The 16,893-nt window shown below is 51.7% G+C and overlaps 3 protein-coding genes across 3 annotated transcripts; 2 read left to right on the plus strand and 1 right to left on the minus strand.

Annotated features, from left to right (window-relative positions):
• Positions 1 to 1,198: 1,198 nt before the first annotated feature.
• Positions 1,199 to 9,584, plus strand: JR316_0010410 (uncharacterized protein; the record flags this gene model as incomplete). The annotated part of the gene is made up of 4 exons (XM_047896078.1): positions 1,199 to 2,507; positions 2,910 to 3,275; positions 4,353 to 4,966; positions 5,118 to 9,584. The coding sequence occupies 4 exons, from the start codon at positions 1,199 to 1,201 to the stop codon at positions 9,582 to 9,584; spliced, it is 6,756 nt and encodes a 2,251-aa protein (XP_047744123.1).
• Positions 9,585 to 11,533: 1,949 nt separating this feature from the next.
• Positions 11,534 to 12,211, plus strand: JR316_0010411 (8-oxo-(d)GTP phosphatase; the record flags this gene model as incomplete). Its single annotated transcript, XM_047896079.1, has 1 exon — positions 11,534 to 12,211. The coding sequence occupies one exon, from the start codon at positions 11,534 to 11,536 to the stop codon at positions 12,209 to 12,211; it is 678 nt and encodes a 225-aa protein (XP_047744124.1).
• A 640-nt stretch (positions 12,212 to 12,851) lies between these two features.
• Positions 12,852 to 16,720, minus strand: JR316_0010412 (uncharacterized protein; the record flags this gene model as incomplete). The annotated part of the gene is given in 4 exon segments (XM_047896080.1): positions 12,852 to 14,831; positions 14,844 to 16,283; positions 16,358 to 16,592; positions 16,650 to 16,720. The coding sequence occupies 4 exon segments, from the start codon at positions 16,718 to 16,720 to the stop codon at positions 12,852 to 12,854; spliced, it is 3,726 nt and encodes a 1,241-aa protein (XP_047744125.1).
• Positions 16,721 to 16,893: the final 173 nt, after the last annotated feature.

Here is a 16,893-nt window from a genome sequence, read left to right on the forward strand (position 1 = left end):
TCTTTTATATCGTCTGCGCCTTCCCTTCCGGTCTTTCTGGTTCTCTCCTTTTCTTTCTTTGCTTTAAGCCAGGGTGTTTGGGGAGTTGTTGACGAGGGTTTTTTTTTGCACGTACAGAACTATCACTCATCATTCCCATTCCGACGAGCGTGGACTTCGTTCCGGAACTACACGCTGCGAAGCTCGATTTTGAAGGTTTTGAATTTGAATCCGAACCGGAACTTGGGTACGTCCTTTGCTTTTCGAATGTGAACGTATCCGCTCAATACACCATCTACCATCTACCCGCTCCCCCTCTCCGCTCGTCGTTGACTTCGTCTGTGATTGGTGGCCTGTTTTTTTTGCTTGGTACATATACATTCATCTACGTCGCCAGCGCATTTGATTCGACTCGACTTGCTTGCTCGCTCATAACACCCACGCATCATCGGGGACGTTGACGGCTACGATTACGACTACACGCGCGATACGTAGTTTTACACATTTCTCTGCTCTGCTCTGCTCGATTCGACATCGATATCGCTCCCCGCTTCAGATTCGACTGTGTAGGGACGGAGTCACTTGTTGGGGATCGTAGAGACACGGAGTATAAGCTGTCGTTGATTTTTGACGGTTAACATTCGAACGTGAGGTACGCATTTGTTTTCTTTCTTTCATCTCCTCTCCTCTCCTCTCCTCTCCTCTGCTTTTGTGCTCGGTCGAAGTCTTGAAGTCGACGTTGATTAACTGGACAACAGAGTTGTGTGGTTTTTTACGTTCTTTCTGTCCGCTGTCACTGTGCTTGTTGCTATACCCCCCCTCCTTTTTTTTCCTCGACGACTTCCGCGCCTACGCCTACACCTACACCTACACCTACGTCCACGTTTCACGTTTTACGATCGAGTAACGTACTCCTACGCAACCGACTTCTGCGTTTACGACCTTGGACTGTTCGCTGGTACCTCCCCCGCCCCACGTCGACTTGTGTTATATCTGTGTCTGTATCTGTATCTGTGTACGGACCCCATCGGACGAGACGAACGTGTTGTATTACGAACGACACGCCAACCGACAAGAAGAGAAGGGCTCTGTAGGCATCTACCTAACAGTCGACGATCTACCCCACCGTCAGCACTGCGTAGGGTGTAATCACAGCAACAACAGCCAGAAGGAAAGCTCTTTCTTGATCGAGATTACTGCGATATTATTGTAAACGGCTATGCCGCTCACGCTGGCGTTCCGCGCGCGGGATGCGAGTTCGGCGGGGCCGTCGTCGTTGGTGGTGAGCCGGGGTAGGGATTCCGGTGACTCCTCCTCCTCCTCCTCCTCCTCTTCTTCGTCTTCTTCCTCCTCCTCATCATCATCATCATCATCGTCGTCTGAGTCTTCGTCTGGATCGAGATCAAGCTCGAATTCGAGATCGAGTTCGAGGGTGGGGAAGAGGAAGGGGAAGGGGGCTGGTTCTGCGTTGGGATCGGACAAGGACAAGGATGAGGGGAGAGCGGGTGCGACGAAGGCGAAGGCGAAGGCGAAGGCGAAGGCGGGCAGGGGTGCGAGGGGCGGTACGCGCGCTTCGTCGGCGGTGTCTGGGGTTGCTGGGCCCAGCGCGAGTGCGGGCGCTAGCACGAGTACGGGCGCTGGTGCCGGTACGGGTACGGGTGCGGGTGCGGGTGCGACGACGGTGAAACATCGGATGAAAGGGTACGAATACGATTATGGCAAGAACAAAAAGTCGACCGTGTCTGGGTCTGCTTCTGGGTCTACTTCTACTACAGCGAATGCGAATGCGACGCCGTGGAGGCATCCGTCGGAGCTGCCGTATGTGCGCGAGGCGCCGTGGACGCAGGATATGATGGTGGAGTATATGAGGTACCATGCGTTTAGTGTGCCGGGGAGAGATGCGAGTAGTGCGGTGCAGCTTGTGCCGGTGTTGCTTTGGGGTGTGTTGGCTGCTTTTGTGGGAGGCGGCGGGGGTGCTGGTGTTGGGGGTGGTGGGGGCGAGTTGGAGGGTATGCGGATGGATGTGGATGGGCCTGTGTCTGTATCTGAGTCCCAGCAGCAGCAGACACCAGCGCGCCCGGCGCTCTCGGCTGAGAATGTCGTGGTGTGGTTGCCGAGAGGGTATAGAGTCCCGTTGATGTTCATCGCGAAATTCCAATGGGAATCTCTACGTCTCGTCTTGACAGCCCCGGACCCAGACGCGGATTGGGCGTCGTTCAAATACAACCTTATCCACCTCGCACGGATATGCCAGCATCTTTTCCTCCAGGCCCGTCTCGCGCGTGCGCAGGCCATTGCGCGGGTCAGAGAGAGTACGGTGGCGAGTGTGGTTAAAGCTAGAGAGAAGGCGAAGAGTGAGAGGGAGTTGGCGATTATTGGGGGGTTTGATAAGGGCTGGAGGTGTGAGATGTTTGATAGGTTGTTGGTGAGGTTTTATCAGAGGTGGTTTTTGAGTGAGGATAGGTGGTTGAGGAAGTTTTGGGAGGAGTTTGATGAGGAGGAGTATGAGAGTGATGTTGTTAAGCATGGTGAGTTGTTTTTTTGTTTTATTTCTTTATATTTTATTTGTTTTTGTTGTTGGGCTGTTTTTTTGGTTGGGAGGAGATGGGTTCTGGGAGTTTGTAAGTTTGGGCATTGCTAGTGGTTGTCGGCGTCGTGCGTCGCGTGATGTGGCGGCGCGTCGCTGTCGCGTCTTGTTATTTTTGGATTTGTTTTTTTTTCTTTTGACTTCTTGTTGGGAGACTGATTACTGACAAACTGATATCCCGTACCATCCTCGGTTCATCCACATTCTTCCTCGTTTTTCTCATTCTGTTTCTCCCATTTTTTTATCTTATCGCGCCAATATTCTTGACAACCTCCGTTCCGTTCCAACGACCACCCATATATCACGCTACCACCCCACCACCAACACCGACACCGACATATAGACTGGGCGCGATGGGCGATAAAAGGCCATGCTGGGTTCAGCCTCTCCAAAGAGGAGCTTCAAAATGGTATAACAGCCGAAGAGTTCATGCGCGGGCTTGCGAAAATCACCGTTGTCGATTCGAGTGCTGCACCTGATAATAACACCACTGCAAATGCCAATGATGCGACGGCCACAGACACAAATACAGACACGAACACGAGCGCCAAGACGTCGACGAAGTGGGTGTGGGACCCGACGGCACCTGCGCCTGCGCTCCCTCCGCTCCCTAGCGCGCAGGAGATCGAGAGGAGCGGGTTGAGCCAGGTGTTGGAGAATGTGATTGTGAAGAAGGAAGTCATTGAGCAGGTGCTTTCAGCGCAGGATGGTGAGTGTATTCGGTTTTACCTTTCTTTCCTACTTGGTTCTTGTCTGGATTTTTTTTTTTCGTGTGTGTTTTTACTTCGTGTTGTGTGTGTTTTTTTTATGTTGTGCTTCTTTCACCCACGCGCCCAAAACGTGGGTGGGTGGCTGTGCATTTTACGCGTGAATGGTCCGTGCGTACTTTTACGCGTGATCATTTCCGGATATGGAAGGAAGTGTACGCAGCAGGGCTGGATCTTGGTGCAAGTGCGAAGTGCATTCCGTCTCATCATGTCGATGTCGAGTTTATTTGCATTCGTTTGCCTTGTGCTTCTGCTTTTCGTTTTTTGACCCTTGTGCTTTGTATCCGTTTTTTGCGTGTTTTATTTCGTGGTTTTTTTGTGTCTTTCTTCCTTCCCTTCGCTCTGTTTGCTTCTACTTCGTCCCTTTGACGAAACCGAATACGTTCGCGGGAACAGTTTTGCTTCTTTTTTATATGCTTTGCTTTGAAACGATTCTTGGGAACTTGACTTTTGCTGTGGAAGTCTGTGGCATCCAAGCTTTCTGCGTACGTGATTACGATTTTCACTTCCTCGGCAATGTCCTCTGTTTGCTTCACTCTATCTTTCCCCATTCCGCTTTATACTTTCTGGCATTTTAGGGTGCTTAATTTCCGCCCGTTATACGCATTTGTGAAACTTTTTGCTGGATATATGCGCGGCACTTTTTGCGTTTCAGCTTTTTTAATGGTCAGGCTATGCGGCGATCTGTACCGTGTGTGATTGGCTTTTTGGTTCGTGATGCCGATACGCATGGCCATTGATGTGATTCTGGTGTATTTGGAATTAGGGTGGTCCTTTCTTTGCCACCGTTATAATTGTTTTTGTCGCATTTTAGAGATGTTAGGGATGTGGATGTCCATCGATGGGTTCTAGCAGTATGTTTATTTGACGTATTCGGGATGATGGCGTTTTTGTTCGCATTAAACCTTCTTTTTTTTCCCCTTGGTCGCTTTTTGTTTTGCGATTTACCGTTTGTATTTAACCTGACTAACAATTTTTTTTTCATTCTTCAATCCCGTCCATCTGGCAATTTTGAATAGTTGCAGAACCTTCGACTTCGACTTCGACTTTGTCGACGATAGATCCTTCGATTAGCCAGCCGCAGCCGCTGCGGATTGACGCGGCGCTCGTTGCAAAGTTTGCGGAGATCACGAACGCGCAGGGGGCTGTTACCGCCCCGCCGCCTCTGACGCCCAAGAAGTCGAAGAAGGAGAAACATAAAGGCACAGAAAAAGACAAGGAGAAGGAGAAGGAGAAAGAGAAAGATCCAGACAAGGAGAAAAGTCCGGAGAAAGACAAAGGCAAGGGTAAAGGCAAGGAGGACGAGAGTGAGCAGGCAGTAACGCTCGGGACACGGAGAGGAAGGGTTATGTCTTCGCCTTTGATGCTTTCCGAGCCGAAGGACAAGGGTAAGGGCAAGGAGAAGGAGAAGGAAAGGGATAGCGGGCAGGAGCAAGATAAAGGCCAGGAGAGGGGTAAGGGGAAAGGCAAGGAGAGAGAAGAGAGAAAGGTGGTGGTTGAAATTGCGTCGGGTCGAAAGCGCCGCCTGGAGGATGCAGATAGTGCGAGTGCGAGCGGGAGTAAGCGCCGGAAGGAGGATGGAGATGCTGACGCGGAACAAGAGCAAGAAAGAGTTCCCAGACGTCCACCCCCTGTATGTGTTTTCTCCTTTGGTTTGGTTTTTTGTTTTCTGCTTCTTTCTGCTTCTTCTTTTCCCTTCTCTTTATATTTCATTTACCTCAGTTCTTTTGCTGGTCTGGTAAAAAAAACAAAATCGCTCATTATGTTTGTTCTATTAACGACAGATAATGGCGCAGGCCAGAATGCCCGAATACGTGCGGAAGCTGGAACGGGAGATGATCAAGGAGAGGGAACACAAGCGGAAGCTCGAGGAGAGGAAGCGCCAGCGGAAGCTCGAGCGGAAGGAGCTCCGCGACAGGCAGTTGGGGCGCACGCCCGCGTCGGCGTCGACGGCGCTCTCGCCTGATTCGACGTCTGCGGCGCCGGTGCTCTCGCCTGATTCGACGTCTGCGGCGCCGGTGCTCTCGCCTGCGTCTGCGTCTGCGTCGGCACCAGTACCGGCTCCTTCGTCTATGTTTGCGTCTATTTCGGCGGCGACACCAGGGTTGAAGTTGAGGATGAAAGGTGTCTCGCCTGTGAAGAGCAAGATGAAGCAGGCAACGCGGAGGCAAGATACAGGTGCGAGTGCGCGTGCGCGTGCGAGTACGAGCGCGAGTGCGATTGGACTGTCGCCTATGGAGGGCGTAGAGTCGACTGCACCGACGCCGATGTCGACAGCGACGCCTGCTCTGACTCAGATAGTTCTCAACTCGCCCACTCCTCCGCCAGCGCCAGTCGCAACGACGACACCGACAGTAGCAGCGATAACGACGACCTCGACCACGACCACGACCACAACAGCAACGACTTCCACGTCGGCTTCGGGCAGTACACCCACGCCTGTGGCCGCGCCCAAGACGCCTTCGTCGACTGCGTCCACGCCGACCCCGCCTCCGCCACCTATCACCAACGGCACGGCGAAGCCTGCGTCTGGTACAGTGTCCACAACAAAGCCTGCGGTGCCTGCGGGCAAGAGGGCGGCGATCTTTTTGGGAGATAAAGGGTCGGTCAGTTTTGCGGGCACCAGTGCCAGTGGAAGCAGCGGTGCGGGAAGTTCGGACAGCGCGAGCGCGAATGCGAATGCGATGCAACTCGCAACGGCGTCGCCTGGGCCTAGTGCATCGACTCAGCCAGCTACTGAAGGTGCGGCTACGGCTGCTACTGCTACCGCGACCACGCCAACGCCAATACCAATGCAGAAGCATGCTACTCCAGCTCCACCTGGGGTCGCGCCACAGTCTACCAGTTCCTCTTTAGTTACGAGTGCAGCAAAGCCCAAAGCGGGGCCGTCGCCGCCGCCTCCTGCTGGTTCATCGTCCTCGGCGGCGGCTGGGGTAGGAGGACAGGCGACGCTGGCGGCTATCATCAACGACGCGCTGATGCGCTCTGTACAGGGCCTACAAGCGCAACTGCAACAGGAAGCTGCGTTGGCTTCTACAACTACCCCGACTTCGACTAACGCTGGTGCTGCTGCTGCTGCTACTACCACTGCGTCTTCCGGCGCGACTGCGACTTCATCTGTGTCAGCGGGAGCAGGCGGACAGGCGGGAAAGAGCAAGCTTACGCTGACGCAGGAGCAGCTTGCCACGTTGAATATGATGGCGAAGATTATTGGCACGAGCAGGATGGGTCCGCCGACGCCGACGCCGACGTCGACGCCTGCTCTTGTTTCTACGCCTGCCCCTGCGCCTGTTTCGACGTCTACGTCTACGTCGGGGGCGAGTGCGGGGTCCAGTGTGGGGTCTAGTGTTGCGCCGGTATCTACTGCTGGTGCTACACCCGTACTGGGCCCGTCAAATGTAAATGCGAACTTTGGTGCAAGTGCGGGTGGGGGTGGGAGCAGTATACGGGCGAGTCCGGCTGCTCCTACACCCACCCCCACGACGGCGACGGCCACGACGACGACGGTGACGACAGCGACTAGTTCTAGCTCTGGCGCAAAGCCAGCTATCACTACCAGCACCGCTGGCAAAGCTCCTACAATTTCGAATGCGAATGCGAACGCGAACGCGAGTTCAAGCGGGAAGCCTGCCCCAGCTCCTCTCCCGCGCGTCGGCCTGTCGAACGCGGCACAGGCGCAGACGGTCGTTTCGTCGACTGCGGTGTTGGCGGGTGTCAGTGCGGCTCATCAGCAATCTTCTTCCTCTTCCTCTTCTTTTTCTGCTGCTGCTGCTGGACGAGGTGGGACGGCCAATATGGGTCAAGCGCAAGCGCAAGTTCAAGGCAAAGGGCAGCAGACGGTGCCTCTGCCTATGTCGAAGTTGGTTAGGAGTGCTGTGGATAGTGTTGCCGCTGGAAGTGGAAGTGCGATGCAAGTCGACGGTCCTCCTCCTCCTGTGTCTGCGTCTGCCGGAGCGCCAGCGAGACTCCCGCAGGCGCCGCAGGATGATGCGATGAAGATGGATGTGGACAATGACAATGACACAGATGTGGGAAGGACGCGTGCGTCTCGGGCTTTGACGTCGACAGCTGCTAGACCAGGGCGTTTAAATCTGCCTCCCATACCGATACCGATACCGACTCCCGCAAACGCTTCAGCTCCTACGCCGCTTCCCGGCACAACGACGATGACGTCGCTGTCGAGTTCGTTTGCGGACGACGCGGCCAATTCGGTAGGGTTGTTGATGACGCCGGGGAATAGGACCAAGTCGCTGCATATGCTGATGTTGTTGAGGGATCTGCTGCACTTTTTGAGGGTGCCGGGGTGGGGTGGAAATTTGAGGGATGTGTTGGTAGAGATGGGGGTGCATTTGGTCGGACCGGAGGAGAGCGCGGGTGCGGGTGAGGATGTGTCTTCGTCTTCAGCTCAGGCTGCGGGATCTGCGATGACGACGACGGCAGCCACGACGACCACGACGGCGACTACAACCAGAACATCAGGAGCCACAACACCACCCACCCAACTGCAGCTCAACGCGGCTCTCTCAGCCGTCCTCGACGCGCGGCGCCCACAGCTGGACGAAGACGAGCCGTTAACGGTCGACCAGCGCCTCGACATGCTCGCACACGCGTCCGTCGCGCTCGCGAAGGTGCTTTTCCCGTTTCGTGGGGACGAGCTCGAGCTGCGGATCGCGTCGCTCGATGGGAGGCTGCAGCAGCAATTCGAGTCGTTGTGGAATTCGGAGGAGAGGGGCGAGGTGGAGGTGGCGCGGGCGTTGGGGAATGGGCATGTGTTGTTGGGGGCTGCTTCTGCTGCCGCTGCCGCGGCCCTGACGGGTACACCTGAGCCAGGGTTCCGTCCACCTGCCAGTGCGTTTGCGAACGAGGAGGTGAGGCAAGAGAGGAGTCTGTTCCAGAGGGGAGTGCAAACGGAAGAAGGGGAGGGGGCACAGGGACATGTTGTTGTGGTTGAGAGAGAGTTTGTTGAGCAGGATGTGCAAGCGTTTATTGAGGAGGTGATCGAACCTGTTCCGGGGGTTGTAGGCCAGGAAGCTGGGGTGCAGACTGACGAGGTGGAAAAGGAGAAAGAGAAGGAGGTTGTGTATGTCACTTCGGACGCTTCTGCGCCGCGTCCTGTGGTCCCGCAGACGCCAACAGCAAAAGCGATGAAGCTTATCATGCGGAACATTGCAGATCTGCTCGAGTCGACGTCGCTTGATGATTCTGCCAAGGTGTCTGGATCCAGTTCGAGTGTGAAGGGGAAGGACAAGGGTAAAGGCAAAGGCAAAGAACGTGAGCGGGCGTTGAGTGTTGGAGATGTGGATATGGTGCCTGTTGGTTCTGCGGCACTGCATGGCACGGTGCCAGTGCCGGTGTCGGTGCCGGTGTCGTCGGCGTCGCCTGTGGTGGATGCGATTGTGAGCGAGATCAAGGCGATCAAAGACGAACTCAGGCAGAGCCAGCAGCAGACGATTGAGCAGCTGGCGGCGGTGCATCGGGAGGAGCTGGCGGCGCTGAAGGAGGAGATGAAGGGTCGTGAGGAGAGGGTTCGTGATGAGGCAGAGGAAATAAAGAAGAGATATCGCGAGGATGCGGAGAGGGGGCGTGAGGAGATAGAAGAGATGAAGAAAAGGCATCGTGAGGAGGTTGAGAGGTTGCTTGAAAGTGTCCGGATTATGGAGAGGGAACGAGAGAGATTTGGAGGGAAGGGGAAGGGTAAAGACAGAGAGATGAGCAAGATGGAAGATGATGGAGAAGAGGATGAGGAAGATGAGGAAGGTGGACATGGCACGATCCCTGCCCTTGAGTTGCGAGAACTCTGTCGAAGAGTATCGTCGCTGGAAGCCCGGACGTCGTCGCAAGATATTATGAGCTCGGCGTCTGTCGCCTCGCCGTCCGTGAGCCACTTCTCGCTCGACAACAGCATCAGCCAGAACGGACGACAGCGCCAACACCAACACCAACACCAACAATCACTAGGCGGCTCCCACCCACTTGCACATTTGATGACACACGATTTCGAAGATACGCCGAGCGTCGCGAGTCCTGCGCCCATGTCGGCGTCTACGTCCGGGCGCCAGTTTTGGAGGGAGAATTCGACGCCGAATCCTGGGACGCCCATTTCGAGTTCTGGCGCTGCTCCGTTCAGTCATCCGTATCGGTATGATGGGGGCATGGATCTGGACGATAGTATCCCGCTGCCTGCGAAATCGCAGAGGAAGATGGCGCTGTTGATGTTCCCGCGACCTTCAACGGGATCGTCAACGGGATAGTGCATGAATTTTGCGATGAAACACAAATAATGTTGAAGATTGATGATGCTGATGCTTGATATACAGACATGGCTTTTTGGGTCTCTGATTTTTTGCATTTCTCTCCTTTCTACTTCTTCTATAGTTTCTCTCTCTCTCTCTCTTTATCTCGCGTGTGTACGCGTGTCGACTCGCTGTTTCACTCGAATGTGTTTCTATTCTTGTTTCTTGTCTCTGTGAGTTCTTTATGTTCTTTTTGTGTATAATCGGTGTAATCTGAAGCGTCCATTCTTTTTTTTTGTAGGTTTAGTATAGTAGCCTTTATCATGCAACGCTCATGTTGATATGTTTTAAAAATGATATATGTCTTTTCTTTTTCTTTTTTTCTCTGTGTTATTCATTTATATCTCGTCAACGATTCAGAGGGGGGTGGCGTGCATTCAAAGGTTAAAATTGGTTTTGCACGTGTAGTATGGAAAGGAGGTGCACAGACAGCTACCAAACATTGGCCAGCATAATATGCCGAACGATGGCTGGGCAACTCATCATCACATGGGATTGCGAATTACGATCCCGCATCGACTCAAGACTTGCGTTATTTCGCTTGAACACGCACACCATTGAGTACATTTGATCGTCGGGAAACCAAGTCACGCTCAAATAAAATTCAATGGTGCATGTAAAAGGAAGAGTGTCTACATTGAAGGTCAGGTAGTAATAGGGGGATGTGCGAGGGGCTGTCAAAGAGAAATTATTTCAAGTAGGTGGCAATGATCTGGAGAATAGCTCTGAATAGGTACCGTTCCTATTTGGGTTGTGTGTGGCAATCCATCATAGTGTTGGATTTCACAGACGATGAAGCCAGAGGTATCATTGTCAATGACGGCCCGCGCGAGTATGATCCAAGTATTTTTTTATTAGCATTTGCTACTACATAGTACAGCAGTATGTATTACTCACCGGTATATAATATATATACAGGACAGTTGGTGCAAGTTGGAACCGTGATGGCAGCCAATTGCCGATGGGCGCTTCTTCTGGGCGATTCATTTCGGTCGTACGACCACTATTGTGCAAATGTGCCATTTAGTTCGATATTTTGGAGACTGATCAATGCTCTGTATCCTCTGTGTTCTGTGTTTTTTCGATCGCGATCGGGAAGTTGTGGATTGTGCCTGGTATGTGATTCTTTTGGAGTCGTCCGTTTAACTTTAAGCGCTCGAACATACCTTCAAGTTCTCCGATTTGTCCAGTAGTTGACAAAGTGTGGATAGTACAGAATACTGAATACGACAAGGGAGGACGGGACGGCTTATACATACAGCCCAACACACGTATACCGCTACAGTGATCTGTAGCTATACTTACATATCGATAGGCATATTGTCCAAATTTACACATACACGGAAGTTTAGCTTTAGACCCCGGCAACGTGTCGAGATGTTCGGATTGCATATATATAGAATACAATGTCTACACGGCATAATTGTATAAGAAATAAGAGGTGGAAGGGGATTTTTCTAATAGCATTTAGGGAAGTTGGCAGCAGGATAAAGAGGAAAGACATACCACTGAGTTGTCGACGCAGCGTTGAAAGATCGTACCATTCAAGTTCAAAATCAACTTGAAAATATAATCGTAGCCGAACGGCGAAAGAGCGTTTCGAAGTGCGCCTGTGTGGGTATATTTTCAGGTTAGACCTATCGATATGAATGCAGCTGTAACCAGATATACTTGAAGGTTTGTACTTACTCGACAGGCGTCCAGTTTGTCCATCGCAAGTCCTCCCGATTGCATAAATTGCTGCTATTCGGAGTACAACGAGGAATTCTTATTTTACTCACCCCTGCGAGCGCAGCCGAACTTGGCTATTAATATTGCTTATCAGCCATTTCACCCAAAGCACCTCTTTGCATTACATCCTCACCACAAACAGAGAGAGAGAGAGATACACCCGTTCAACGCGCGCGATGGCCGAGTCTACCTACCCAACAACCCAATATCTCGCAGGGGACTTTGTCCTCTCCGCAGGAAGCGTGCTATTCCGGCGCCGCCCCCGCCTCGGCACATCCACATCCACATCCACTTCCACCTCCAATCCCACCAACACACTCGAGCCCGAGCTCGAAATCTGCATTCTCCACTACCTCACCCATGACGAGTGGCTCCTGCCCAAGGGCCGCAAAGACCGCGGCGAGCCGATCGAGCGCACCGCCGTGCGCGAGACGTACGAGGAGACGGGGTATGTATGCGCGCTGTGGCCACAGCGCATGCCGACGCTCGCGACGGTGCCAGTGCCAGCGCCGGGGCAGGGGGCGGGACAACAGAGCCATGGCCTTGAGGTGCCAATGGAGGACGGGTACGGGCTGATTGAGCCGATTGCAGTCACTGTGCGCGAAATAGCCCGCGGGCGCGTGAAAATTATATATTGGTATATCACGGTCGTGGAGGAAGGCGTGGAGAAGGTTGAGGGATCGCAAATGGAGAACGAGAACTTTGAGTCGATGTTTGTGGATGTGCGCGAGGCGGAGGAGCGGCTGACGTTTCGGGGCGATCGCGATGTTGTGCGGGTGGCGATTGATATTGTGTGTGGGCGGGGAGTGGTGCAAGGCGCGGATACGCATTCAGGGACTTTGAGTGCGGTGTAGATGAAAGAGAACGAGAGTGCTGTTTATTCAGGTGCTGTGTTGGTTTTGTGTCTGGTGACAACACGGATATGATGATCCACGGATTCCCCAATTTTGCTCCTATTGAAGTATGGATGGGCTGGGAGCTCCTGGTTAATTGATAATGTTAAATTTCAACGCTGATCTTGAGTACTTGATCTTTCATTCTTTCCCTTCATGTTTCTGCAAATGAACGAGTTCAAAAAAGCAATCAAAAAATGTAACAAGAGGTCGTAGCTATTGATCCTGAATGGTCCATAGCCGTATACAATATCCAATGTTGAGTTCACAAATATCGAACGTGGAATCTTGCATGAAGGAAATTTAATCAATGCCCGATGGCAACTTCAAGATCTTCGTCGTCTTTGTCTGCTCGTTTTCGTTTACAGCTTTGAGGCTTCATTGCAGAACATGAGCAAGTGTGCACTCTTCCTGTATCGTTCTGAATGGTTTCGATCCTTTTCTCTAGCCGTCGAATTGAAGACACCATCTCGCGCCTCTCTGCCGGAACTTCTGTTAGGAGACGATCAATCTTTTGCTCCAACGAATAAGATTTGCTTAAGTCGCTCTGATTACCACATGTGAGACAGGGACAGCCAATGTGTCCTGAATGAACGGAAAATCAAAGGCCTAGGTGAATGAAAGGAACAATATACGTCAGAGGGTAATTTCTCTTTTGCATGTCAATAAGGGCCTCGTGTAGTGCTTCTGCTCCTTCTCTCATGTTTGCATTTTCCATCCCATTCCTAAAGAAGTGCGAATAGACTTTGGTTGAAGCTGCGGCTGCCGCTCTGTCCATCACGCTCCACATCGTACCAATCACAGATTGAACCCCGGAGAATTGCATCCCAGCAGCAAGGTGAATGCATTCGTCAGGAACACTCGCATCTCCAGCAGAGGTAAGGCACGCTGACAAGAAGGCAAACTGTACGCGAGAGAGATCCAACTCCATCAGTTTGGATAGTTTTAGTTTGCCATTGTTGAGAAAGAATGAGCTGTTGAATGGGTATTCTTCGTCTTGATACGCGTGGCATGATAGATGGATGCAGGAATGATCTGGGAGTTTGCTGATGACTGGATAAATATCTGCTTCCTCCCCAATTAGAGTTGTCAATTGATCGGGGACGTAATAAAAGTGTTTCTTCAAAGCCTTAATCTCCTTCTCAACAAACTTGAGTGGTGCGTAACCGGGGGTGTTTGGCAGCCCAACGGCTAGAGCTTTCACGGGGGAAGAAGGTGACTTTGCAGCACGGATTAGCGACTGGATTGATGGGATATACGAGGAGACTACGAGGTCGAGCAATCCGAGCTGACCTTTCTCACATGGAGAAGCAGCGTGGAGTGGCAAAAACATCGAAGCGCCGGTTGGATACCACCACACACGTTTCTGCTCTCCGGTGCGTTTGAGGTAATCCAGAAGTGGAAGTGCCATCCCTGTCCATAATCCTCGTAGAATGGGCTTAAGATATTCGTTTTCAAAGTCTTCCGACGACAGTTTACCACGTTCGAATTCATGTGTGGCAGATCGTAGCGTCTCTGCCCAGGCCTGGATCTCGTCTCCAGATAATTCAGGCAATGGTAAGTGATGGAAAACAAGGCCCTCTCCTCTGGAATGAATAACAATCGCGTCGCATCGAAGAGAGTAGGGACTAAGAATGACAATGCACCCGTTCGCGATAATACGATTTAGATCATCCTCGTACGTCTCAGAAAGGCCGAGTACATGGCTAGTCCCTTGCAGCTCAGAGTGCAGCGTAGACCATCTATTTGCTGCACTATGAAGCGATGCATCCATAGAAGTGCTCATAAATTCGGAATTAAAGTCTTCTGATATCACAGACCTCCTTCCAGCAAGGAAGGTTTTTCCTAGGTTCATGAGTCTTTTGGCAATGTCTTGGAAGGATTCCCTGACAGATTCGTCGGGTAGAGAACCGAAAGGATTATCAGGAACATGCTTCATAAAATCATCCAACTCCTCCACGGTCTCTGGCATCGTAGACCCATGACGGGTGCGCATCAAATTCTCTGAAAGGAGTTTGAACTCACGTTGTCGTTCGTCGCCGCCCGGTAGCATGTGTCCAGCTTTAAGTTGCAGCGTTTGGGTCCACATAATGTTGCGCCCCTGTTCAAGACGGGAAACTGCGCTGACTATATCACTCGAATTCAACGCGTATATGGCCGCTCTGTTTGGGATGGAGGCCTTCTGAGACGACAATACCCGATAATGAGCTGGAATACGGTTGGTGAGAGGGGCTAGCGTTGGCAATATTTCAAGAGCGAGAACCAGTGCATCCTCAGCGCCCTCTGAGGCTTCAGACAGTTCCACAGCGTTGGCCCATTCAATCGCTGCGTTTAATCGCAAAGAGGGCCATGTCGAGGATAAAGCTACGGACACAAAATGCGCAATGGCGTCGTCGCATGTTTCGGACCGTCCGGACAGATAGTGCTGAATCAATAACTGGCCTAGTTCCAGCCCACACTGGTGACGATATGGAGAGTCCTCTGGCGCCTTGTCAAATGCCAGCTGTGCATGATGGAGCGCAGTTTCAAAATCTTCGACGTTTTTACCAAGACGGAAACGGCATAACAGTGCTTTGGAAAGCTAGTTCTCGACTCGAGATTCTAAATGCAGAGGACCGGAAAAGTTCTTCCTGGACTTTTGTATAATGGAAATCCCTGCATCGACTCCAGACAAATCCCTGTTCACTTCCGAGGAGACAGCAGTGAGAAATCCGATAGTCGATTCAGCGGGAATGCGAGAGTGTCGTCCAATATCGTTATCTGCGGCCGTAATGGCAGTCTGTACACTTTCTAATGCCGTACGCAGATCCACAGTACCGTTTTCAACTGCCAGATGACGAGAATAAAGGATTGTGGCGAGGTCGACTGTATACGGAACGCGAAGCGGATGAGAAGGGTGAAGAAGCCCTAGTGCCTTAATTCCATGTTTAACAGCCTTGTTCAAGTCATCGATGTCCATTGTCATTTTGAAGCGTTCGGATAGCGCCAGAGCATAAAGTCGATGGCCTGCTGCTTTATCGGCAGCGTAATCTTGATGTTCGGTGGCTGGGGGCACCACAATTTGGCTGCACATTATGCCACGGGCCAAAGCGCGATCTAAATCATCCAGTGCTCCACTGTGCATGAAACGGTCATAGTAGGCTAAACCAAGGACGACGGTTGCCGCAGTAGGGGTTGGTTTGTCTTCTGTCAGCGCAAGTAAATGAACAATGCATTCATTTAAGCTATCCAGATTCCCCGTGCAGCGATAATGATCTGCGAGACAGAAACCCAGCTCGGTGCGGAGAAATTCCATGACTCGAGATGGAATTTCGGGAAAGTCGTTACAGATGCCCCAGGAATTCTTCAAGAGAGCCAGAGAAGCTTCCAACCTTTCGATGTTTCCGAGTGTTTGGACGAGTAATCTTTGTCCGTATGCCCAGCATCGTACGAGTATCGGAGCTAATCGCACTTGTCGAACCTCTGGGAGTTGGGACAACTTCTGCAGTGCCCGAGCTGTCCATTCGCAGCCAAATTCAAGGACATCGTTCTCCCAGTTCACTTCGTACAAGTGGAGAAGGGTAATGCCAATTGATGATTCAATCATAGGATAGTTATCGTCATCCTCGGGGACCGTGATGAAGAAGTCAACCAGTTCTTTGAGGTTGGCGTAGATCATACGCTCGTTTGTCTGATACAGACGAGTAACTGCGTTGAGCTCCACAGCAGCGAGGTCCCTGTGAAGGGGTGGTTGCTCAGACTGAGTGCCTCCGTTCTCCGTATCCGATAATATAAATGATTTCGCCAATCTCCCTGCAGACGATGTCTCCGGAGAAGAGGTAGATGAAGTAGAATCATGGCCGGCCATTTTGTCCATCATCAAAAAGGCATCTTTAACCATGCCAAGAAGATCCCCTACGCCCTCTTTTGTGTATTCTAAAGAGTTGTAAAGTGGGCCCTCCGCCGTTGGACGTTCCACCTTCCGGAAATCGCTTGGAATGGTAGCTGTGGGGATCTCCCGATTGGCGAGTTGAGGTATTTTACTTTGAACGTGCTGCCATTGTCACCGCAATAAACAAATGATTAGAATAACAACAAACTGTTGTAAATTTAAAACCACAAATTTACCATCAAGTCGTCGAAGATTTTCAGAAGTTCAGACAGTGCAGTCTCCGGGGTAGTTTCTGGTGGTTGAGAGCCAGCATTTTCTGCAGCGGTATCACTGGACGCTGTACTGGTGGTATTGAGAGTATTAGAATGGGACATCATCTGCATCAGTCTGCCGAGCATCACGAGCTCAGGTGCTTGTGTTGTGGCAGGATCCACGTCACCCGGAGTCGAAACGCTCGTGTCATTTTCGGATCTATGAGAACACGTTCAATGTCGCTAACAAACCGTATGGATGCAAATTCAAACTTACTTCTCGGTCTGGGGCCCGTTGTTGTTGTGCTTCGCGTTGGATTCAGCGTGGTAGTCGTTGGTGTTGGACATGCTTGAGGCTTCAGATACAAGTAATGGTACGACACGCGCTCAGTAGCATTTAGTTCAATAAATACCGGCTGCGCTGGTGGAGTCATATCTGTCAAAGTGGATTTTGGTTGATGCTTGACTATCAGGTGGACAGGTCCGTCGTGATCCCTATCAGAATTGACTTGGTATGGATA

This window comes from Psilocybe cubensis, chromosome 10, assembly GCF_017499595.1.
Source record: "Psilocybe cubensis strain MGC-MH-2018 chromosome 10, whole genome shotgun sequence".
NCBI lineage: Eukaryota > Fungi > Basidiomycota > Agaricomycetes > Agaricales > Agrocybaceae > Psilocybe > Psilocybe cubensis.